Source organism: Coccidioides immitis (assembly GCF_000149335.2).
Source record: "Coccidioides immitis RS genomic scaffold supercont3.6, whole genome shotgun sequence".
NCBI classification, from domain to species: Eukaryota; Fungi; Ascomycota; class Eurotiomycetes; order Onygenales; family Onygenaceae; genus Coccidioides; species Coccidioides immitis.
This window is the reverse complement of record NW_004504312.1, coordinates 2660134-2682262: the sequence shown is the minus strand read 5'-3', so window position 1 is coordinate 2682262 and position 22129 is coordinate 2660134. Positions and strand designations below refer to the sequence as shown.

The following is a 22129-nucleotide window of genomic DNA, read 5'->3' as shown; positions in this document are numbered from 1 at the left end:
TGATAATATGTAACAGGGGAGATGTGGCTCGACGTCTGGAGGACGGACGGAAGAAAAGACAATGCTGACTCCGGGAAATCGGAAAGGAACAGTCTTAAAGATAAACTTTACCGTTCGGGATCAGCTCCTGCAACAATCCGTTGCGGAATCGTCCAAGACGCCCTCAGATCAGCGCTCATTGCGCCAGTATGTCGTCTATGCCCCGTTCTCCGTATACATGCCTTTGTCTCTGGCGCGTTGTGAAGGCGTCGAGCGCGCAATCGGGATCGATCAAGTGCGGAGTAGCGGACGAACCGTTCCCCAGTCCTCCGTATTCCATGCAATTAGCTCCCGCCATGCATATCTTTCAGCTGGCAGCTCCATTCTTGGCCATCCGAATACATAACCAGTTACGATGTGGTGGGCATCGAGGATTAGCGTTGGGCCGTTACTCCTATCAAGTCTCGCAGCCACGACGTTGGAGGCCAGACAAACCGCTGGACGCAGCGCAGGAGCATCGGCGCAAAGCCAAGATTGCGGGTTATTGCGATCATCATCCGGAATAAGAAAATCAGCGCGTTCTCACAGTTACGATCTAACGGGGCTCGTATCTTTACTCGTTTTCTCCGTCTGCCCAGCGCGGACGGCGGGGATGTCCACTTCGGTTATGATCCGTTACACGAACCCACGCGCCTGGTTCCTTCGTTACGATCCTCGTAGTGAGCCGCAGTCCATTTCTGTAGCATAGCTTCATTCTTAGGGTCGTGATACGGCTCTTTCTGGCCTGGTCAGAGCTCGAAGCCCCCTTTCTCCGACGACGACGCCAACAAACTAGGCCGGATCCGGAGCAGGGTTTAATCACGTGGATGCTATTCATAGCTTGGGTTTGGCGCTAACTGCGCCACAGATCCGTTGGTGCCACTGCTAAGCCCGGCCGCTCGAAGGACCACCGCCTCACCTGTGGCGCAGGGACACTCTTGGCTGGGTGCGTTCCGGTGCTTTTCGCCTGCATCAGCTGAAAGACGCAGCAATCCACTAGCGCACGGTGGGTCATCTTGTCACGCAAATGACGAATGAAAAGGCTAGGCTGTGGCTAGGGATGACGAAAAGCCACTGATTGCTCGTATGATACGCCTCGATTACACCATATACGGGCATTGTTGTGTATTGCCGGCTGGAACCTTCAGCTGCTGTGAACAGTCACGGTACACCAGTTACGGCCGGAGGAACGAAGCAGATGATATAAAAGCGGGGGGTTCACCCCTCCTTCGCTCCAAGAATCATCTTAACTTTGCCTCCAAGCAATATTTCGGGAAACTCTCCATATCCACCTCGAGATCGAACAATATCAAATTCGTACTCTTCAATTAACTCTCGATCTCCATTTCTACTCTTACAGTCCAAAGCAAACCACCTTTTCACAATGTCGGGCCCGTACGATCAGTATAACCAAGGCTACAACCAGGGCGGTTACGGCCAGCAACAAGGGTACCCTCAGCAGCCATACAACCAGGGTTATCCTCCCCAGCAAAATTATCCTCAAGGCCAGCAAGGCTATGACCAACAACAATATGGCGGATATCCCCAACAGCAACAGTATGGCCAGTATCCTCAGGACCAAGGCTACCAACAAGGACAGCCCCAGTCGCATCAGTCGGAGCAATACGGTCAACAGTAAGTTAACAATGGCTCTTTCATGATGAGAAGTGAGATGTTAACGGTGAGACATAGATACGACCAGCAGGGTGGCGCTCCCGGTGGAGCTCAAGATGGTGAACGTGGTATCGGAGGCGCGATCACTGGCGGAATTGCTGGCGGCTACGCTGGGTCCAAAGCGAACCACGGATTCATTGGCACAATTGCTGGTGCCGTTATCGGAAGCCTTGCGGAGGATAAACTAAAGAAGCACGGTAAAGAGAGCCATGGCCACGGCGGAAGCAGCGGCGGAAGCCAGTTCGGTGGCGCCGCCAGCAGCCTTGGGTCACTCTTTGGCAAGAAGTAGAAGGATGTTTGATGGACCGTGTTGATATCGTTGCTTTCCTTTGTTAACCGTGCATATATGCTATTATACTTTGACGGGTGCCTCGTTTGTCGCATTCAGCTCATGATTGGGTGTTAATCTGCACTTTTTTTCTCTCACTTTTAATGAATTATGGATTATCAGTTTGAACAGAAGGCAGGCATTTAGCACGTCCATTGGTCTTTGTTTCGATCGCCCTGTAGGGCTGAGGGGTAAAGAAGCCGATCGTGTGCAAGACAGAATTCCACAGCAATCCGGAAGGAATCGGCTGCATGTCGACGGGGCAGGGGCAAGGGAGAGGATCATGTGATATATGCCAAGGAACTACTTATGTAATAAATGGAGTATGACAAATCCGGTTAGCGCGTTCCTTAGCTTCCCGATCTCTGGTTAGGACGGGAAGAATATCAAATTGATTCGGACCTGGTGATCTCTCCTCATGACCGATTCCGCAACCATCCCACCATGATAATAAGACAATTATGTAGACGGCAGGGTGAGCCACTGAATCCAATCGAATGCCATGTTGGCGCATCAACTACCACAGGGAACTAATTGCATTCAAATTCAGGCCGAGCACTGTTCGGTGCTGTCCGCCCGTCTTTTCAATCCCGCTACCATTCGACAGAAACAGAGACAGTGGCTCAGATTTCCCAGTCTACGGACCCAATTCAAGCAGTACAACCTAAGGCATCGGCAGAAGAGCAGCCCGCTCTCTCTGAACAGTTCCGAAATCTAACGGCGCGGCGTAGGTGCCATGGGTCCCCGAAGCTGCTCCTTTCCCATGTGTCTGTGTAACTGACAGCATATTTCTGGTTTTAGGCGTTCGATTCAACGAACTTGGCTCACAGGTCAAGAGCGCTTATGAACCTGAAAATTTACTGCGCAGCCCCCCAGGACCTTCTGACATTACCCTTGAACTCCTTCTAGCCTCCCAATCTCACCTCGGCCACGCCACTTCCCTCTGGAACCCCCGAAACTCGAGCTACATCTTCGGTATCCGTGATGGGATTCACATCATTTCTCTTGAAGTCACCGCCGCATATCTGCGACGAGCGGCAAAAGTCGTCGAGGAGGTAGCCAGGCGCGGAGGATTGATCTTATTTGTTGGCACCAGAAAGGGCCAGCGGCGAGCAGTGGTGCGCGCGGCAGAATTGGCTCAGGGATATCACGTGTTTGAGCGCTGGGTTCCCGGAAGCATCACGAACGGCCAGCAGATCCTGGGCCACTGTGAGCTGAAGGTGGTAGACGAGTTCGACAACGAGTTGCCTAGATACAAGGAGAATGTCTCAGAACAGCCAGTTTTGAGGCCGGATCTGGTTGTCTGCTTGAATCCAATAGAGAACGAGCCGTTGTTGACGGAGTGCCGGGCGTATAATATCCCAACCATTGGCATTATAGATACAGATGCCGATGCCTCGATGGTTACATATCCTATTCCAGCAAATGACGATAGTTTGCGATCTGTCGCTGTCATTGCGGGTGTCTTGGGCAGAGCTGGCGAAGCAGGACAGAAGGCGAGATTACAGCAATCACGGACGGGCAAGTTGCCGTATGAGCGCGTGTCAATGAAGAAGCTCATGCCGGACTCAGAGGGATCCAGTTGAAGGAGTTGTATAGGGAATTATGAGCAGACATGTATAACAGTGTCCTTTCTATGTATGTTTTAGGTTGAGTTTATGGTGTGTGTTCATAGGCTTGTGTTTTCGGTATCTTCTTGGTATCCTATATGCTATGATAGACTACTTCGTATGATCATTATTCCCATTTCAGGATTGGCCGGCTAAGCCAGAGTTTCGAGCATGCAGACTAGGATCTATACCAGACCTAAATGTTGAAGATCTATTATTATATATACATGAGCCTCTAGGCGAAATAGAGATGTTGAGAAACCATTTAATCCGCAAGGTATCATACCAACCCATGTCGTGCTCTAAAGGAAAGGACGGAAAACGCAGAGCGAAGTATTTTATAACCAGCAAAAAACACCCAGAACTTTTTTTCTTGCTAGTAAAACAGCCAATGAGTTTAGCCAAGGGCTCTCATGGTCAATTCGACACTATATCCATATGTTAGCTCTCATCAGGTCGGTCAGGTGGAAGCAAAAGTTAGCTCAAACTTACACAGCAAAAGTACCAGCAGACACAGGCATTGCCCTGAGCAATGTCGGGCCGATTCCTTTCCAGAATCCTCCCAGCCCTTCTGCAACATATGTCTTCTTGAAGCAGTCAATCATGCCCTTGTACTTTTGTTGGGCCCCAAATCCATCGCTCTGCATTTTACTCTTCACAACATCGAACGGGTAGCTGGAGAGCCACAGGGCTTCACCAGCTATACCGCCGTATCCCGCAACCTTGACACTCGAGATTTCATCACGTTTGACCTGGTTACGCTTGGCTTCCCAGTTCATCATATATTCAAATGCAAGGAACCACACGCCGTAAGCTTGTGCTTCTCTGTAGACCGTGACCGCCTGGCCTCTGTACAAACCACGAAGAACACCCTCATGGGCGGAGAGTTTTTTAATGCAATCCAAGGGACCGCTGTAAAGACGGTCTGCACCGTGAGGTTGGGTTTGAAGGCGGATACGGACATGTTCGATGGGACCGGATATCACGGAATTGGTGACACCGGCGAAGGCTCCGGCGAGGTAGTATTGCGGGTATGAAGGCGCTGTGGGATGCCCTCGTTTTGCGTTGAAGTCTTCAATGCGGCGGCGCGCTTCGTGGAATGCTCCGAATTGGACACTAACCTAGGAGAGAAGAAGGTCGAGATTAGGTCAAGCTCAACCGAGCAGCGGCACATTGGTCGACGCTCGACGTACACAAGCACCAATACCAATCAATGGAGTTAAAGTTCCTTTATAAAAGGCCAGTGGGCCTTCCTTGGATAGAATCTTGGTGGCACAATCCAGTGCGCTTGAGTATTGCGTTGTGGTCTGCAATCTGACTTTGACGATATCTGTCCGATGTCAACATCAGACCGTTGTTCCCGTCCATTGGAATTAAATGATCAACACGAACCGAAAGGCTGGCCAAGCAGCACCTGCGCGATACCTCCTGCAGCTCCCGCGGACAGATCTTTGACTGTCCGCAACGCTCCCTGATCCTCGTGCCCTTTGATCTCGGCCTCCATTGCGCTGGGAATTCAGCCCCTCTTCGTAATTGAGAATTATTTGTTTTGTTCTAGATGAACTGTAAAATTGACAGTCAATTCAGCGCATGGACCTTGCGACGAGCTTGCAGAAAGGCTCGATACAGATGAATCAGAGTGGAAAAAAGTCTTCTACCCCCGGCCGAGATGGAATTCCGCCCGGTGCGGAGAACGAGAGACATTCGCTCGCGCTGAGCGCCGAGAGAATATGGGGAAGCTAAATCTGATTGGTCGGAGCCACTGCACATTGCCCCACCTGAGCCGATTACGTGATTCCCGGCGAAATTATCGGTCCGAAATAATTTTCAAGGCGCGACTCCTTCCTAATCGAGTAAAGGCTTCTGGTTTTCGAGCAGCTCAGATCCAATGTAGGGCTTGTCCGACTCTGTCAGTATGCGGAGGTCTGCTTTGAAGGTATGTGCTTCAGTTCCATGTCCGCTGGTGTGTGCGACTCGCTAAGCTCAATTGTACTAGGCGCTACCATGCAATTGTTGCCGTCTTCGATCCCATGCCCGCTCAGCTGCGTGGATCCCAAGCAGTCTGTACTTCCGACCACAAACTAGACAGTTTAGCTCCGCTGTCGCTCTTTTAAATGGAGACAATAATGGCGTGACCAGTCCCGCAGCCGCTGGTGCAACGCCGGCGAGCGCAGTGTCACCGAAACCCACGAGTCCCAAATTTGGCTTCGGGGGTGGATGGGGGAAACCTACCTTTCGGTCTGGAAGCCAGCTCACGGTTGATGAGATGAATCAAAGAGAGCGAGTTCTTGCTCAGCGCAAGCTGGAAACTGCGCGGATTCCTCCCAAACCTGCCGAGAACTGGGGTAAACAGACGAACCAAGCACATGTCAAGCAATCTACCCAAACAACGCCCAATGCCAACCGTTTTAGAATTATATGGGGAGGCTCTAAACGTGAACGTGATTCACCTTTGGCAACTACGGATAGCCCACCGCGAACGGACGGTTTTGGGCGCGAAAGGAGACCTCCAGAAGAATCCAAGCCTGCGACTGATTCCGGCCGTGCTTATAACAGACCTGGCTCTAATACGGGATTCGTATCGTTTATGCCTCAGCGGGGCACAGGAGACTCTATTGGCGTCCATAAGGGCCCTGCAACGGGATCGTCTGAGCGAACCGCATCGAAATCGAGCTCTGTTGCTGAACGTGAAGCGAGATTTCGGGACAACGGAAGTGATACATGGGGATTTACTAGGTTTCGAAAGATTCTCCCCGAACCTTCGGATATGCCCACCCCTGGGGAGACGGGACCACAGGTGCCACGTCGTGAAGCGCCTCCGCCCTCTAAGCAGCAAGACGTAGCCATCTCGTCGCCACACAATCAAGATTTGAGTTCCTCTGCAGAAAAACGCCAGATATCAGGGGTTGAAACCGATATACCGAGTGCCGTACAAATTGGTGCTGCCGAAGGAGCCTCGCGCGCTCCTAGGCAGCAGAAAAAGAAGGACAGATGGAAGTCAACAAAAGAGCTTGAGGCTAAGGAACAAGAGTTTTTTGCTACTTCTCGCCGGTTTGGTTATGATTTGGATGAAGAGTTTGATGTTGAGGATGACGGTGGTGCAGGACGGGCCCGCCGTCGGCGGAAGGAGCGTAAGAAAGAGAAGGAAGCACAGCGGCGCGCACAAAAGGATAACAACACTCCTACCCCTATATATCTCCCAGAATTCATAAGCGTTGCCAACCTTGCCAATGCATTGTCAGTGCGACCTTCGACGTTCTTGGAATCGTTGCAAGAGCTTGGTTTTGAGGAAGCGACTTTCGATCACGTCCTTGATGCCGAAACAGCCGGTCTTATTGCTGCTGAATACAACTATGAACCTATATTTGAGACTAATGACAATGATTTGGTGGCTCAGCCCATTCCAGAGGACACGTCGCATTGGCCGTCACGACCTCCCGTTGTTACGATCATGGGACACGTTGATCATGGCAAGACTACAATTTTGGACTGGCTGCGAAAATCTTCTGTTGCAGCGTCAGAGCATGGAGGAATTACCCAGCATATCGGCGCATTCTCTGTGATGATGCCTTCAGGCAAGCAGATCACTTTCTTAGACACCCCAGGTCACGCAGCCTTCCTTGAAATGCGAAAACGTGGTGCAGATGTTACCGATATCGTTATCCTTGTTGTCGCCGCAGACGATAGCGTCAAGCCTCAAACCATCGAAGCTATCAAGCATGCTAAACAAGCAAATGTCCCAATGATCGTGGCAATAAATAAAGTTGACAAGGACAATGTCAATATCGAAAGAGTGAAACAAGACCTTGCTCGACACAATGTGAGCGTTGAAGACTATGGTGGAGATGTACAAGCCGTGTGTGTTAGTGGCAAAACAGGACAAGGCATGCTGGAATTGGAAGAAGCAGCAGTAACGCTGTCCGAAATGCTTGATCTTCGAGCTGACCATGAAAACAATGTTGAAGGTTGGGTTATCGAGGCAACTACCAAGCCGGGAGGAAGGGTGGCCACGGTACTAGTCCGGCGAGGCACTCTCAGACCTGGCGATGTCATTGTTGCTGGAACTGCATGGGCTCGAATCCGTACCTTAAAGAATGAAGCTGGTGTAGAAGTCAAGGATGCCCCGCCAGGAACCCCCGTCGAGGTAGATGGCTGGAGAGAACAACCACTGGCTGGGAATGAAGTTCTTCAAGCTACAAGTGAGCAAATAGCAAAGGATGTTGTCCAGCTAAGACTTGAGAAGGAAGAAAATAAACAGCTGAGTGGCGATATGGAAGCCATCAACGAAGCCCGCCGCGAACGCCGTCAACGAGCAGCGGGGGCATCGCAAGAAGAATCGAGTGACGAACTTGCGGGGGTCTCAGATGATAGTGCGACATCTGGTTCAAAGGGTATCCCTTTCATCATTAAATCTGATGTCTCGGGTTCTGCTGAAGCTATAGTCAATTCTGTCTCCGCCATTGGAAATAACGAGGTCTACGCCAATGTCCTGCGTTCTACCGTTGGCCAAGTATCAGAGTTTGATATTGAGCATGCCGCTGCTGCAAACGCACACATTATATCATTCAATCAAGTCGTTGATCCACAACAATCTCGGCTTGCAGAATCCAAAGGCGTCAAGATTCTGGATCATAGAGTCATATACGAGTTGATTGATGACGTTAAGGCGAAACTGAGCGAACATTTACCTCCCAACCTAGTACAGCGTGTATCTGGAGAAGCAGAAATTGGCCAGATTTTTGAGATTACGCTTAAGGGACGACTAAAAACCTCGATCGCGGGATGCAAGGTAAAAAATGGTGTGATTACACGTGCACACAAGATCCGAGTATTCCGGGGCAAAAATAAGGATGTTGTTTATGATGGTCAGTACCAACTCCTCTCCAGGGCGGTAAGCCATGTGCTTTGAACCTATCCTTACGTGACCATAGGAACTATCTCGTCTCTTAAAAATGTAAAGAAGGATGTGACCGAAATGCGGAAGGGCACAGAGTGCGGTATGGCATTTGAGAACTGGACCGAATTCCAAGTGGGCGATCAAGTCCAGACATACGAGGAGATACGTGAGAAGAGACATCTTTGATCAACTCCTATCTCAGCAATGCATAGAAGGGCTAGACAAAACGTTTGGATACAATGCATGGTAGCATTATCCTCCCCGGTTCCTATTGAACCTTTTTTTCCCTGCTTTCTTTTTGGATTTTCTTATCCGTCAGGTCTCTCCTCTTCGCCGCTGCTAGGACTGTCATGCATTGGGAACCCACGGATACTTAAAAGATATCGCTTTATACCTGTACTTATAGATATGGAACGGAAGGGCTGGCATATGGTTTGGCATCTAATGTGTTGAGAAATTTGTATAAATATTCTACGCAAACTGCCAGGCAGCAGGGAAGTAGTACAAAATCACAAAGCATTGAGATTGAAAACGGTGTCATACGGAGACCATCATTAGAATATACTAGAAAAAGGGTCTGAGTCAGGCAGGAAAATTTTCAATTTCAAACACTGGGTTTTCCTTCAAGGACAATTATGTCGAACTCGAGCTGGACAAAACCATACGACTCTATGCACGCAGTCTAGAGAAAGCACAAGACAAATAACTAGACATGGGGTGTCATGCAAATATGAAGGTTCGGGTCTTCATATCCATCATGCCAAAAGGCCCCCTCACTAGCGACTCATGTTTAATGACAAACAAGAAAAGACGAAGAAGAGCAGTAGGACCTGGAAGAACTGAAGATAGAAATCGAGACAATCATGTCGAAAGTAACAGAGTGATTCTTAAAAGTGTTCACCTCTGCTGTATGCCGGGTCAGTACTAAGGGTCCTTCGAGAGTTGGTCAATATTTTCTTCGCCGTCAAGATTGGTTTCGGGGAGGTTGAAACGCACTGCTTTCTTCTTTCTGCCTCGCCCTTTGCCGGCTTTTGCAGCTGGGGATGCGGCAGGCTGCACGACAGTGTTGTGGCATGTAGCTGTCCCCTCCTCCTGGGCCAAAGCCACTGCCTTTGCGGCTGCTTTTTCGGCTGCTTTTTCAGCTGCTTTACGTCGCCGTGTTTCCCAGGCTTTCTTAACCCGCTCCTGTGTTTTTGTCTGGTCTCGGTCGCCCGCAGAGGTGGCTCGACTCCCCATTTGGAGCTCTGGGTCGACGCCATTGGGTTCTGCATTCATCGGCTCTCGGTCTTTCTCAGACTCTTCGGTAGTAGTGCCTAGAGTAACTCTAGGCTTTTTAAGCGCCACTTTAGGTTTCTTCTTCGACGGAGCTTTCATCCTAGTGGCCTTTTGGTTCTTGGGGGTGCTTGCAGTAGCTGTTGTTTTACGTGCCTTGCGTGCGGGCTGCGCTGGTCTCGGAGTGGTCTTCCTGGATGTCCCAGGAATGACACCTATTTCTGAAATGGTTTTTCCTGATACATGGGGATGGACAGGCCCACCCTCAATGCTAGGAATTAGTGTTTCTGCCGGAGTGGCTTTGTAGGCTTCGGCTCGTTCCTCAGATTCAGGCTGCGCTATCGGTGGTGTATCGGATGCCGAGGAGGGCTGGTTGTCGATTGTTCCGTCATCATCGTTAGAGCTTGAGCTGGAAATTGAACTAACTCCTTCAGCTGTAGTCTCCGCCTGTGGGCTGTTAGACATCTCTCGATCCGAGCAGGCAGGAGAGCTTTCGGGGCTTTCGAAAACGCATTCTTCAATAAGAGATTCATCCGGCTTCAACCGCGCAATCGACTCTTTGCTGAGATGGTGCTGGTCGCGCTGCCCCAGCCAGTAAATATCAAACGTGTCCGATTGCAATACCTATAAATATTAGTGGAGCCATATAACACATGCACAACTCAGCTTTTCAAGGAGATTGAAGGAAAAGGTAGCCTTACCAATGCGTACCACGAAACGCGATATGCTGACGGAAGAGAAGATTTCTCGATTTCTTTCAGAATTTGCATTTCAATCTGCGCCCGAGAAATCTTGTGGCGTCTTCCTCTGGTGATATAATCAGTAACAACGCGGTTTGCATGGCTCAGGTATATCTGGTGGAAGAAGTTCGTCTGTGAGTTTGTCAAGAAAAAGGGGAGATTAGTTAGCTTGCATGGAATATCATCTGTTTGCGAGGAGTTGTGAAAACAGACCATTTTGAAAATCTCAGCAAACAGCCTTGGTGCGAGTAGCGATAACAAGCCCTCAGAACTGGATCCTGTGGAATAACAAGAACAATTAGGGGTTGACTGCAAATGAAACTACAAAGGAGTTGCAAGAGAGGATGTATAAATGCGATCAGGCAATTTTTTAATGAAGAAGACAGAATGACCACAGCCTGGACTGGGAAAAGAATGTCATAAAAACCAGCCTGAAAGAAGAAAATGAGTAATGAAATTGGTATCACAGGGAACGCGAAAGCAAATTTTGCAATGAAAGGTAGGGGCTAGGACTGTGATAACACAAGGCTTTGAATAGCGGTAAAAACTGTTTGTTTTGTTTTGGTAGCAAGTAGAATCACCACTATGCGTATGTTGACTCTAGAATGTGTTCTTAGTGAATACATTGTACTCATGGGTATCCACGGAAGTGAGCTGAAAATATTCATTCAAGAATTGAATGGCCCGTGAATAGGAAAAAGGAGAAGGGTACTTGAGTGCCAAAAGGAGCTGATAGCACCATTCACACCAACCGGCCAAGCAGGAAGGATGCTGACTATTGAGCAGATACAAGCAAAAATGAGACATAGAAGAGAGAGAAATAACTGTACAAGATTATGAGTAATGCATTCTCATACTAGTCATCAAATAAATAATAGCACACTAGGGGATTGATGATGAAGAGAAATAGATGGATCTCTGTGGATATCATCATTTTAGGGAGTGCAATATTTTTTCAAGCTATCTTTGTCAAAATCCAGTGGACACCATTGATATACTAAAAAACAAGTAAAGATCATATCAAGACATTGTTAACAATCATCAGTATGACGCCAGCATCAGCGTGATTGCCATATTAAATTGACATTTAATGTGACAGATGTTGAAAGGTGTGAACATAGAGTCGAACTTTTAGAGAATTGTAGGAAGGCTCCAAAGGAGAATATTCTTAGGCCTTTTTAATATTGTGTTCAGGAAAAAAAAAAATCTGTATACATGGGGTATAAAATAGTCGCATTTCAAACTGGAAGAAATTAGAGATAGAAACAATACGCAATTCATGGGTCGATGGGTATAAGTGTGATTGGCCCAGACTCTGGCTGGCTTTGTGTCGTGGTGACGGGTATTATACTAATCTGTGGGGGTGGTGGGGCGGATGTGGGTGCAGAACCCAGTGGGATGTCCGATTTAGGTGAGGCACTGGGGGGATTTGGGGGTATCGAAGGGGTCGAGGGAGAAGATAAGGAGGAAGTTGTACTTGTGGTAGGCGAAGGAGATGGAGTTCCCGACATGGTGAACAATGTGACATTGGAAAGGTGCATCGTTGTACTGTCTGCACTCTCGGGAGGGTCGGACCCGGGGAAGCTGATTGTTATAGGTACGTTGGGTGGAGGAGCAGGGCTTGAAGTCGATGAGCTAAGACATGGCCGTTTTGTGACAGTCGTGCGGACGAAGGTGGTGGAAAATGCACCAGTTCCCGTAATTGACGGACGAGTGCCATTCTTTCCAGCGATCGATGAAAGCATCGGTCTGTGGGTTGATTCCACTTCGGGAGAAGCCGTCCCATCGCTGATCGAGATGATTGCTGGATAACCCGTCGCTCCAACGCCGCCAGATCCACGGATTCCAGACGTCGTTAGAAAAGCCGTCGATTGCGTTGTTGGGGAGCAAAGAACCACTCTCGGAGCTCCGCTTCCACCAGAATCCACAAACTCCAAGCAGACGGTAGCCTTCGCATCACTGCCACGAGTGGTTGAGGGAACCGAAGGAGGAGGGATTGTTAGAGTCACCACAACTGAATTAATGACAGATACTTGGGTTGGGGTGGAGGTCGTGCAATTTCTAAAGCCCGCGACACCATGCAGCCGAGGATTCCAAGGGAGACGACGTGTTGGGCTGCAAGAAGATGACGATATTAACGCCAATAGAACTGTGACCAAATCTTTTACGCGCATCCTGAAGAGAAACGAAAATGCCAACAGGGCCGTGAGCTGTGATGAAGAACGAAGAAAGGCTTCTGAGATCAAATACAACAATCATAATAGATCTATCATGATCTGCAGAAGAAAAAAAAACAAATAAGAAGAGAAAACATGAAGAATAAAAGACAGATTCTTCAAAGGAAAAAAAAAAAAACAAAAAATGGAATAAAAGCTGCAAAACGGGGCCCTTTGACCATCGGGGGGGGGATACCTGATGGTTTCAGGTTATTTTGATACATTCCAACTGCGCGTCTAATCCAGCATGCTCCTCGAATGTTTCAATAGAAGGTGTTTCACAGCATGCGATGGGTAGCAGTTCATCTTGGCCTGGCGCGTAGGTCATCCCTTCGAGGTCGCAGAGTTGAAGTCGTCGCAAAGTGATGGCAGTCGTTGGTGAAAAGTCGATTTCATTGGCCGGCGGCATTTAGCGCGAACCTAAAATTGAAACAAAATGCACTAGCCAAAAGCAGAATAGCCTCTTATCGGCTGCCGTATGCGTACTATATACATGAAGGCACTCCGTACGGAGCAGTGGATGTTGTTATTCCGTACTCCGTACATCTATGTGGTCTTATTGTGCCTCAGTTGCTAGGTCAAGCGGACGCGATACCTAAACAATAGCAAAAGAAATTAAAAACTATGGTATATATAGATAATCCAACTTTACCAGGGTATGTGTGCACCCAAGTCTCCCAATCATATATACTGTCGAAGTGAAATTTACTAACGCGCGTGTCCTCAAAAATTACCCCGTATATGCAAAAAAAGAAAGTCTTTTAAGCAGAAACTTTGAAGCTGGGACCAGTTCCCTTGAATCCACGAATCTTTCCATCCCAACCTTTCGCATCTCCATAGTATATCATGCGGTACGTGCCGCTCTGGACCCTCGGAGAACCGATAGAGTAATAGTCGTTCTCAATTTCCCATTCGATGGTAACCGCACTGGAGCTGAGTCCAGGGCTCTTGCGTCCCCAGTGGTACACCAAATTCCAGTCCGAATCGTCACGGACAACCTCCCATGTGTTCCGGCCGGTCTGCCGTTCAACTGCGGCAAAAGTGCCTTCAAGTCGGAAGTTATTCCGTGGATTGGCAGCCACGAACTTAGTTTTAACGATATCACCGGGCCGGAACACCTGGTCTGAAGATGGGCCCGAAAGCACGTCTCCGAAGTTCTTCTGGATCGGTGGTGTATCCAGGACGACGGGAAGGATAAAAGACATCGATCGATTGGTGTTGACCTCCGGGCTCGGGCCTGGTGGAACAGGTGGCAAAGAGGTCGCGTCTTCTGCAAGATTGGGGAGATAAGTGAGGGTTAGATTTACATGAGCCGCAAGCGTATGTGGGCCGTGGAGAGTCGAGGCACCCTCGTAGCGTTGGATGCCGTATTCCTCTTCAGTGGTGATATAATGGACATAAGTGTTTGCTGGGCCGCCCAAGAGAACGATGGGTTCTGAGATATCGAGAGCATGTTTGGCGGTTTTCGCCACAGCTTCCCTCCAGCGACGACCAGCCATCGTCGAGACTTCCCCGGAAGATACGATGATGACCACCTGACCAACGCGAAGAAGCTGGATGTCCACAATATTTGGCGTCCATTGGTAAGGGAAGTGAAGCTCGCCCACGTCCAGGAGAATTTTCTTCGGGCTGTGGCACTCCTTCTGCTGTTTAGTTGGCGGATGGAGAAGGTCTCTGGCAAAGTTCCAGAGCGGATTTCTCGTGCTTGGAGAGTCTGTGCCATTTTGGGTGAAATCAAAGTACCCCGGCCCGTCGGTAGTTCCACCAGCAAAAGCAAAACCAAGGGCAGCAGAGCAAGAGGTCAATTCTCTGCTCTTGTTGAATGGTGAGATGAACTTGTATTTGGAAAAGTCTTGGAATGTGTGGAACGAAGAGACCGCAGACGATCCCCGGACGGTCTGCCGATCCATCTTACCATAAAGATTCAGGGCAGCGAAAAACTGGCGCCGACCAATTTCGAAGCAGCTCTTTGAACCCTCGTCCTTCTCACGGAAGAAGGGCCCACGTCCGTGGCATAGAACCGCTTTTCCATTGCATGTACTGTCCTCCTATAAAGACGGATTAGTATGCTGAGATGGGGGCAGAACTGTTTTTTCTTGGGAATACATACGAATTTGCAGGGAAGCCCAGTGTCCTCGCAAAATGCGCCCTCGATGTTTGGCGAGACATCTCCAACGGATGATTGAGAAAATCCAGCAACGAAGTCTTCCGCAAACCTGTGATCATGTCGCACGCCGCGTTCGAAGAGATAGGAAGCGACTCCCTTGTTATCACCTGATACAAGAGTATTGTTTCGGTACAGCGAGGTCCCGTGCACCGAATAGAACGTGAGCACGCCAATTGTCTTGTCGTCTTCTTCACGGTCAAATCTTAGGAGCGAGAATTGCTTTTCGGTGTCTCCATTATATCGAGCCCGCTCCTCCTCTGGATTTGCGAGATATGCGAACGGACTTCTGTTGATACTGGTATTGTCAAGCTGGCCCGACGCGAAGCTCAGTCGCCCAGGGGCCAAGGATTCATGTGCTCTTTTGATTGAGAGGATCGTGCCATCAACGATGGCTTGATAGCTCTCTTTGTTGAACCCGTTAGTGCTTATCTGCGGGATCAATGAGTTCAACCACGCTCCAGGGCCTGCATGCGAGTGTGTTCCAGTCAGGGCCAGGTTGTGCTGACCATAGTGGACGTACTCGCCGCCAAGCTCGGCAAGGCCCTTCAGGATTCCGTCCCTGATGGCTGTATCACCAGCGACGGTATCCAAGACGATATACACAAATCTATTTTCTGGATTCTCGCGGCTTCCAACGATGAAAGCGCGGGAATAGAGCCTCTGGCGAAGTCCGGAGCCGACTTGCTCCGAATTCGCATAGCCCATGAAGATGATCTCGGCGACAGGCCTGCGTCTCTGCAATAAGCATACTGGGGGAACAAAACAGCGTTAATTTCCTGGCTGTTTGCAGCGATCGACGTACCCAGTAATGTCGGCCTTTCCCACGCCGAGTAGATACACATCGTCATCGATGTCACCATACCGTGCCCTGCCAGCCCTTTGGCTCGAGGGGAACCTGAGCCATCTTCGCTGCTGCGAGACACCGGGGTTGGAGAGGAGTTGGATCACAAAAAAGGTTCCAAGAAAAAAGCTGACAAGGCATGTAATTATGCCGAGGCGGGCCATCGTGTAACTCCGTCACGATCGGTAGGCAGGCATCCGGAGAAGACCGCCGAGAACTCGAGACCCTTAATCTGGCAGTCCAGATACAGGATCAATACGGGCCACCCACAAGATTTTGTAGTCGGCCCATTCGGCTAGAGAAAAGGGGCATATCCATCACAACCATCGCCATGTGAAGATGCACAGGGGTAGTTGTGGGGATCGCCAGCCGGAGAGGAGGCTAAATCCCCAGACCCCCAGAGTCATGACATCGCGCGCAGGCTTTGACTTTGCGCTAGCAGCAAGCTCCCCCGCTGGCGGAGAATGTGCTGCCGCCAACTTCGGGAAGTTTGAATAAAAACAGCCGCTGCTAATTGGCCGGTGCCGGTCAGGGGACGATGCGGCGTGCCGTGTAGTGCGCTAGTCCCGATGCGGCTAGGGCAGCAGTGCTCATTAGATAAGCGCGTCGAGCTTTGCCCGTTCGCCGTCCGGATGACATGCAGCAGCAGCTCCATCCGATGTCTGGTGTCGCTGTTCACGAGATACATATATTCATGTCGATTGTGCGCCTGACACCTAGTGTCCAATAGTCTGCAAAGCTAGACATGTCGCTAATCAACGAGTTCCATGATTCCCTGCCGTGTAGGATCCTTCCATCCACTCACTCACTCACCCACCTTTTTCTGCTATCCCGGTGGATATCTATGCTAATAAACCTCATCCTCTTAAGACATCGACGGTGAAATTGCTCCAGAAGTCCGCACCGAAATAGACAAGCTTATCGCTGCCGAATTACCAGCCGGGCACCGAACCACCCTCCACCCTTCGATTCCAACGCTCCCAGAACCAAAGTTCTCAGCCCTCATCCAGAGCGAGCTTGAGCGCAAGGCCAACAGCCGCCCCATAACTGGCGGAGTAGACCTGTCCAGATACGAAGCCCCAGAAGCCCCCTCGACCGAAGGGAAGGACCAAGCAACCATCCTGAGCGATTGGCGCGAGACTCTACGAAAAGCGTACACTGCTAGCTCACATCTAACTGCAAGACAAGAGAATCTCTCTCTGCTGGAGGCCCATGGAAAAAATGCGTGGTTGATTGGTAATGCGCAGCTAGAGGAGATTCTACGACAGGTCGAGAAGGAAATACAGGAGACGAAGCAGGCTACGGATGAGGTGAATAGGGAGAGGAAGATGAGACAGGAGACCGCGAGGGGCGAGATCGAGGGCTTAGAGGATGCCTGGAAACGCGGTGTTAGCGGAATAATTAACGTGGAGCTCGCCGCAGAGAAATTGAGGATGGAGATCCTGGAAAAAAGGCGGCAGCAGGCAAGGTCTTGAAATGATGTTCGAACCTTCCATTATTTTACACACACAGTTTTCAGGCGTGGTCCAACCGATGCTGGTATCCAGGGAGCCGTTCTCTATACCAAGGCCACGTCAGGGTTGAAATCTATAGCCTTCGGGTCGGTGGCTGACGTGCCGATGTTGCTTCCCCTTTTTGAAGGAACGCTCCGTGCAAGCTGCAGCCAGTTACAGGGAGTATATCTTCTGTCGTGGCCCAAACACCGGCAGCAAGGTTAGATAGTTACACTTCTACCAAGTCGGTGGGTGGTGCTAGTTTGAGCAAGAGGTTTGTCTCACAAGGGTATTGTCATTCCCACAGCATTACCTGTGGCCATTGCTGCTCTGAAAGACCCGGGTACCTTAACCTACGTTTAAAAAGGAAATACTACTCTTCACAGTAGGTTAGTGAAATGGAATAGAAATGCATTCTTCAGTGTGTGTTACCTTGTGGCTACAATGCGGATCTGTCTAGTCCAATCCACAAAACTGGATTCGAAAATCTTTGTGCGACAAAAAATTCCGAAACAAGGTAGGAAGTTTCCCAATATAAGGATGCGATCTGCAAGAAAATGATGTCATTGAAGGAGAGTGATAGGGGGTGTTATAACAATGCTAGCATGAAGTTGACCTGATTTCTGGTTGAAAGAAAATTCCCCTTCTGAGTTGGGTTTCCTGTAGACATCTACCTTCCGGTAGCTATATGCCATGATGTACGGAGTACTCCGTAGTAGTTCTATATTTTGAACTCTTCGAGCTGGCTCATACTCTGAGATTGGCCTTGTTCATTCAACATCCAGTCTTGCATACCCAAAAACATTCATTGTTTCTGTATACAGGAAATTAGAAAATGCCAGATCAGAATTTTGTGACCACCAAAATTTCTTTATTGGTTAATTAACCATATTATAGGGCCCTAGCTGCTACCTGAGTCCAGGGGAACTTCAGAATTTCTCACAGCTGAGCAAAGCAGTCAGCCAAAAGTTAAACTGGGATGACAAATCAGCCCAACTGGCGTTAGAAAATTGGTAAATCATATCATTTCTTCGATGGGGATGAAGAAAGTGTCCCCTGAAATTCGCATCCGAAGTTTTTGCAAAGGGCCAGTTAAATAAATACATACAGATCTTACACTGATGTATGAACTTGATTTTTGCTGAAACAGTGCCACTGCATTCCCTTTTTTCTTTTCTTTTTTGCAAAGACTTACCCTGAGTGGCAACCTTCTTCGAGACAACTCTTGTTTATCAAATTTATCAATAGTGTCGACAGACGCTTTGGGGTTTCATAAAGTGAGGTACCTAAGTGAAATGTTAAAGGCATGAATCGAGCATTTTATAGCCAAGATGTATTTCGACATCTCCTAGAAAAGGGCCGTATCGGATACCGGTTTCTATCCTCTTTGGCTATGCACATGGTATCATCAAAATATACGCCTTTCTAACACTTCATGTGGTATGACTTGGAAGATTCTTATATGCTGTATCTTTGCTAATGCAAATGTAGACTACCTGGGGAGGTCGAGATGTTGATGCTGATGCTCAGCGGAAAAAGGATGACCCGAGCCAAGGAATCTCAGGCCCCACAAGCGAAGGAGATCCAGAAGACACAACAGTATCTCGGTCCCAGGAAGGCCAGGCAGTATGGAGGCACTACATCACCACTTTTCAGGTAGGTCGCCGCTAGGTATTTTCATGGTGGAATTGCTAACCATTTTTTACTCCAATCTGTAGCTCCTTGCACCTATTTTCTGGCCAGAAGGCATCTCTTAATGGCTTCACCTCCTCAGCATTGGGGTGTGCATACTGGTGGATCGTGCCTTGAATGTCATGATGCCGTTTCAGACTGGCCAGGCTATCCAGAATATGATTAGCCGATCTGACAGTATGTGCTTCTCACTACCATTGTGAATTTTTTTTCTAGGTAACTAAGAACGCTCAGGACCGTCATCAGGGGAGATCCTGACCGTGGCCATCCCCTATCTACTTGAGCATTTGGCTGTGACTCCGAGAATCCAGCAATACTGTTGGTGGACCCTGGAGAAAACCTGGTCCCAAGAGATAAAAGTGAGGACATACAAGAAAATCATGGGCCTTTCGGGCGATTTCCACGAGTGCGAATCGAATGATCTATTGGACCTAATGTCACGACTTGGTGGATTTGAGTGTCTGATGGCCAACATTTCGTTCCCAATGACAGCGTTTTTGGATCTGATACTCCCTATCCATGCGCTCTACCTTCACTTCGGTATCAGGTTGGCAGTATACTACTCGATAACCGCTGCCGCCTACTTATGGTATTCCCATGGGTTCCTCTCTCAGCGGGAAACGCAGCAAAAACACGCACTGGAAAATGAACAGCAGGAAAGCCTGATTGTACGGGAATCCGTCGCAAATTGGCCGATGGTAGCCTCTTTCAACAGGTTCTTGCATGACCTGGACCGGGTCTCCAAGGCAATAGACGCCAGTCTAGAATCCAGGTTACGACAAAGGCTTCTTTTTTCCAGTGCACGTATTATACAGAACGCCATTATCCTAATTGCAGTGGCTATGGCGGCAGCTAGCCAGCAAGACAAACAGGCTAAGGATCTTGTCATAATATGGACCTTGTGGACTCAATTATCGAACGTCCTTGGGTGTTTAACGGATGGGGCCGATGGATTAAAGCAGATTGCCGTGAGGTTAGAGCCAGTTATTGAGGTTCTAAAGCGGAAACCGGCAGTGCTTGCTCGAAAAGACGCCCCCATTTTAACTGTCGTCAATGGAGACATCGAATTTAAAGAAGTCACTTTCTCCTATGGAGGACAGCCGGTTCTTAATGGTATCTCATTCTGTCTCCGTGGTGGTCAAACCACTGCAATTGTCGGGGCATCTGGAAGTGGAAAGTCAACGATCTTGAAACTTCTTCTACGTTTTTTCGACCCACAGTCAGGCTCTATCTATGTCCAAGGCCACAACATTTCGGAGATTTGTCTGGGAAGCTTTCGAGATAGTGTCGCTGTTGTCCATCAGGATCCGAAATTTATTACTGGCAGTGTTAGGGAGAACATCGCATTTGCCAAGGACGACGTGAATGATCATGAGATAGAGGCTGCCTGCAAAGCAGCAGAAATCCATGATTATTTAATGGGGTGCAAAGGGTGTTTTGACACAAAAATCCAGGGAATGTCAGGAGGGCAGCGGCAACGTATCGCAATCGCTCGTGGACTAGTCCGAGATGCGCCAATTTTGTGTCTGGATGAGCCTACCAGTCATCTCGACAACGACACAGCAGCGAAAATCTGGGGGAATCTTGAAGCACACGCCAACGGGAAAACAGTGGTCATGGTTACGCACCAGCTTCACTTGGCAAAAGATGCAGACCATATCATCGTTATGCATAATGGCGAAGTTGTTGAGCAAGGGACACATGCAATTCTCATGGAGCAAAAAGGTCGCTACTACAAGATGTGGAAGCCCACAAAGGAGTAACACCCTTTCCTATACCCAACCCATCTCCTTTGATTAATGGGTGATAATACCAGGCTCACAAGAACCTCCTCTTAGGATCTCCAGCACATATAGAGGAAAAAGGGCAGCCAAATGCGGCATTACTAGTTTGTTTCTTCGGGCCTGGATCCTGCTGCGGAGCTCGTCTCTATTCGCCTCGGGCAAACCCCCAGGCCTAATATTGCAGATTTCCTTCGGTGTATAGTTTCAGATTCAGTTATTCTGTATAATATTCCTCAAAAGTGGTCAAAACAAGGGCCTTTCGTTGTGCAAGATCCCTCTTGTCGCCCGGAGTCGTGCGTCCACTGCTTCGATGAGACACCAGCCCAAAAGGGAATTCAGGTCACGTGATGACCAACTGGCTCCACTCAACACATCCTCTCGACATCCTCTCGACATCATCTCGACATCATCTCGACATCGAAGGAAATCGACGGTACTATCAACACCAGATGCATGCTGTGGTTTTCTATAGGTAGAACCTCCAGGACGGGGGCTTAATCTGTACCTAGACCGCGCGAGGGCTTCGGCCGACTAGATATGTCAGGGAGCGGAATAGCCGCTGCGCTGGCACGCCTGATACCCCTAGGGAGGTTTTGTGGGCGTGGCGGCGAGCCGATCCGTTCGGCCGGTTACGTGTCTCCAGGCGTTAAAATATTCATCATCATCATCATCATCATCAACTGCTTGATGAAATCTCCATGGATTTGACGTTGCATAGGACGGAGGAACAACACTTGCCGACGATCTGAGAGACTAACTGCAGTTAAAGGCTGATACGCCACTCGGCGCTGGAGCCACGCCTTAGTAGGCTTTCTTGTGGGCAACAATTCTATGGATATCCACCGCATTTGGAACCCCTTGAAGGACGAAATTCTACCGCTACAATCCTGAGGGAGTTTTCCTGCAGCGCAGCTGCTCATGAGGCACTGGAGGTTCTTGTTCTGCATGACTATATCAAGAATACGATTGAAGATCAACTGCAGAAAATGCAGGTCATAGATCTATTCAAGAATGTGAAACCGGTGAATTCAGCAAACGAAGCTCCTGTGCAGCAAGAACGCAGCACCAAATAGCGGTCCGCAGCTTAGGCTGCCTCCTATCCCTGAGACTTCCCACGATCGAGAAGCTGATGCGCAGCTAATGCAAGCCCTCAAACAAATCGTCAATACCAATCCTCTCAAGTCACAACATACCCGAGATGTTTGGAATGCGGCCACAAGCTCCTGCATGCGGTGGAGGAATCAGCAGACCTAGATTCCGCTCATACAGAGATCTTGGCGACCTTGGCGTCTTGGTGGTTCTCTGGTCTGTACCACCAAGGTGTGTACCATCTGGTCTAAGTCTACATACAACGAAAATACGACCGAAAACCGAAGTCGGGCGGTAGAAAAAACACC

At 49.1% G+C, this 22129-nt stretch overlaps 10 protein-coding genes across 10 annotated transcripts; 6 read left to right on the top strand and 4 right to left on the bottom strand.

Moving 5' to 3' along the window:
- Positions 1 to 61: 61 nt before the first annotated feature.
- CIMG_03988 (uncharacterized protein) lies at positions 62 to 998 on the top strand (the record flags this gene model as incomplete). Its single annotated transcript, XM_001244546.2, has 3 exons — positions 62 to 310; positions 418 to 695; positions 887 to 998. The coding sequence occupies 3 exons, from the start codon at positions 62 to 64 to the stop codon at positions 996 to 998; spliced, it is 639 nt and encodes a 212-aa protein (XP_001244547.2).
- Positions 999 to 1040: 42 nt separating this feature from the next.
- CIMG_03987 (uncharacterized protein) lies at positions 1041 to 2259 on the top strand. Its single transcript, XM_001244545.2, has 2 exons — positions 1041 to 1653; positions 1711 to 2259. The coding sequence occupies exons 1-2, from the start codon at positions 1403 to 1405 to the stop codon at positions 1979 to 1981; spliced, it is 522 nt and encodes a 173-aa protein (XP_001244546.1). The 5' UTR covers positions 1041 to 1402; the 3' UTR covers positions 1982 to 2259.
- Positions 2260 to 2443: 184 nt separating this feature from the next.
- On the top strand, positions 2444 to 3753 carry CIMG_03986 (mitochondrial 37S ribosomal protein MRP4). Its single transcript, XM_001244544.2, has 3 exons — positions 2444 to 2495; positions 2571 to 2747; positions 2822 to 3753. The coding sequence occupies exons 1-3, from the start codon at positions 2465 to 2467 to the stop codon at positions 3604 to 3606; spliced, it is 993 nt and encodes a 330-aa protein (XP_001244545.2). The 5' UTR covers positions 2444 to 2464; the 3' UTR covers positions 3607 to 3753.
- A 42-nt stretch (positions 3754 to 3795) lies between these two features.
- On the bottom strand, positions 3796 to 5315 carry CIMG_03985 (mitochondrial carrier protein). The gene is made up of 4 exons (XM_001244543.2): positions 5023 to 5315; positions 4824 to 4960; positions 4123 to 4751; positions 3796 to 4058 (listed from the first exon to the last, which is right to left on the bottom strand). Exons 1-4 carry the CDS (start codon positions 5132 to 5134, stop codon positions 4028 to 4030), a joined length of 909 nt encoding a protein of 302 aa, XP_001244544.1. The 5' UTR covers positions 5135 to 5315; the 3' UTR covers positions 3796 to 4027.
- Positions 5316 to 5495: 180 nt separating this feature from the next.
- CIMG_03984 (translation initiation factor IF-2) lies at positions 5496 to 8793 on the top strand. Its single transcript, XM_001244542.2, has 3 exons — positions 5496 to 5566; positions 5627 to 8495; positions 8562 to 8793. Exons 1-3 carry the CDS (start codon positions 5546 to 5548, stop codon positions 8711 to 8713), a joined length of 3042 nt encoding a protein of 1013 aa, XP_001244543.2. The 5' UTR covers positions 5496 to 5545; the 3' UTR covers positions 8714 to 8793.
- Positions 8794 to 9451: 658 nt separating this feature from the next.
- CIMG_03983 (uncharacterized protein) lies at positions 9452 to 10755 on the bottom strand (the record flags this gene model as incomplete). The annotated part of the gene is made up of 2 exons (XM_001244541.2): positions 9452 to 10423; positions 10501 to 10755. 2 exons carry the CDS (start codon positions 10753 to 10755, stop codon positions 9452 to 9454), a joined length of 1227 nt encoding a protein of 408 aa, XP_001244542.2.
- A 1061-nt stretch (positions 10756 to 11816) lies between these two features.
- Positions 11817 to 12713, bottom strand: CIMG_03982 (uncharacterized protein; the record flags this gene model as incomplete). The annotated part of the gene is made up of 1 exon (XM_001244540.1): positions 11817 to 12713. The coding sequence occupies one exon, from the start codon at positions 12711 to 12713 to the stop codon at positions 11817 to 11819; it is 897 nt and encodes a 298-aa protein (XP_001244541.1).
- A 579-nt stretch (positions 12714 to 13292) lies between these two features.
- Positions 13293 to 16113, bottom strand: CIMG_03981 (neutral/alkaline nonlysosomal ceramidase). Its single transcript, XM_001244539.2, has 3 exons — positions 15725 to 16113; positions 14866 to 15649; positions 13293 to 14803 (listed from the first exon to the last, which is right to left on the bottom strand). The coding sequence occupies exons 1-3, from the start codon at positions 15925 to 15927 to the stop codon at positions 13517 to 13519; spliced, it is 2274 nt and encodes a 757-aa protein (XP_001244540.1). The 5' UTR covers positions 15928 to 16113; the 3' UTR covers positions 13293 to 13516.
- A 307-nt stretch (positions 16114 to 16420) lies between these two features.
- CIMG_03980 (BCAS2 domain-containing protein) lies at positions 16421 to 17695 on the top strand. Its single transcript, XM_001244538.2, has 2 exons — positions 16421 to 16545; positions 16634 to 17695. Exons 1-2 carry the CDS (start codon positions 16509 to 16511, stop codon positions 17236 to 17238), a joined length of 642 nt encoding a protein of 213 aa, XP_001244539.1. The 5' UTR covers positions 16421 to 16508; the 3' UTR covers positions 17239 to 17695.
- An 867-nt stretch (positions 17696 to 18562) lies between these two features.
- On the top strand, positions 18563 to 21384 carry CIMG_03978 (uncharacterized protein; the record flags this gene model as incomplete). The annotated part of the gene is made up of 4 exons (XM_012358209.1): positions 18563 to 18658; positions 18748 to 18912; positions 19086 to 19125; positions 19183 to 21384. 4 exons carry the CDS (start codon positions 18563 to 18565, stop codon positions 20709 to 20711), a joined length of 1830 nt encoding a protein of 609 aa, XP_012213632.1. The 3' UTR covers positions 20712 to 21384.
- Positions 21385 to 22129: the final 745 nt, after the last annotated feature.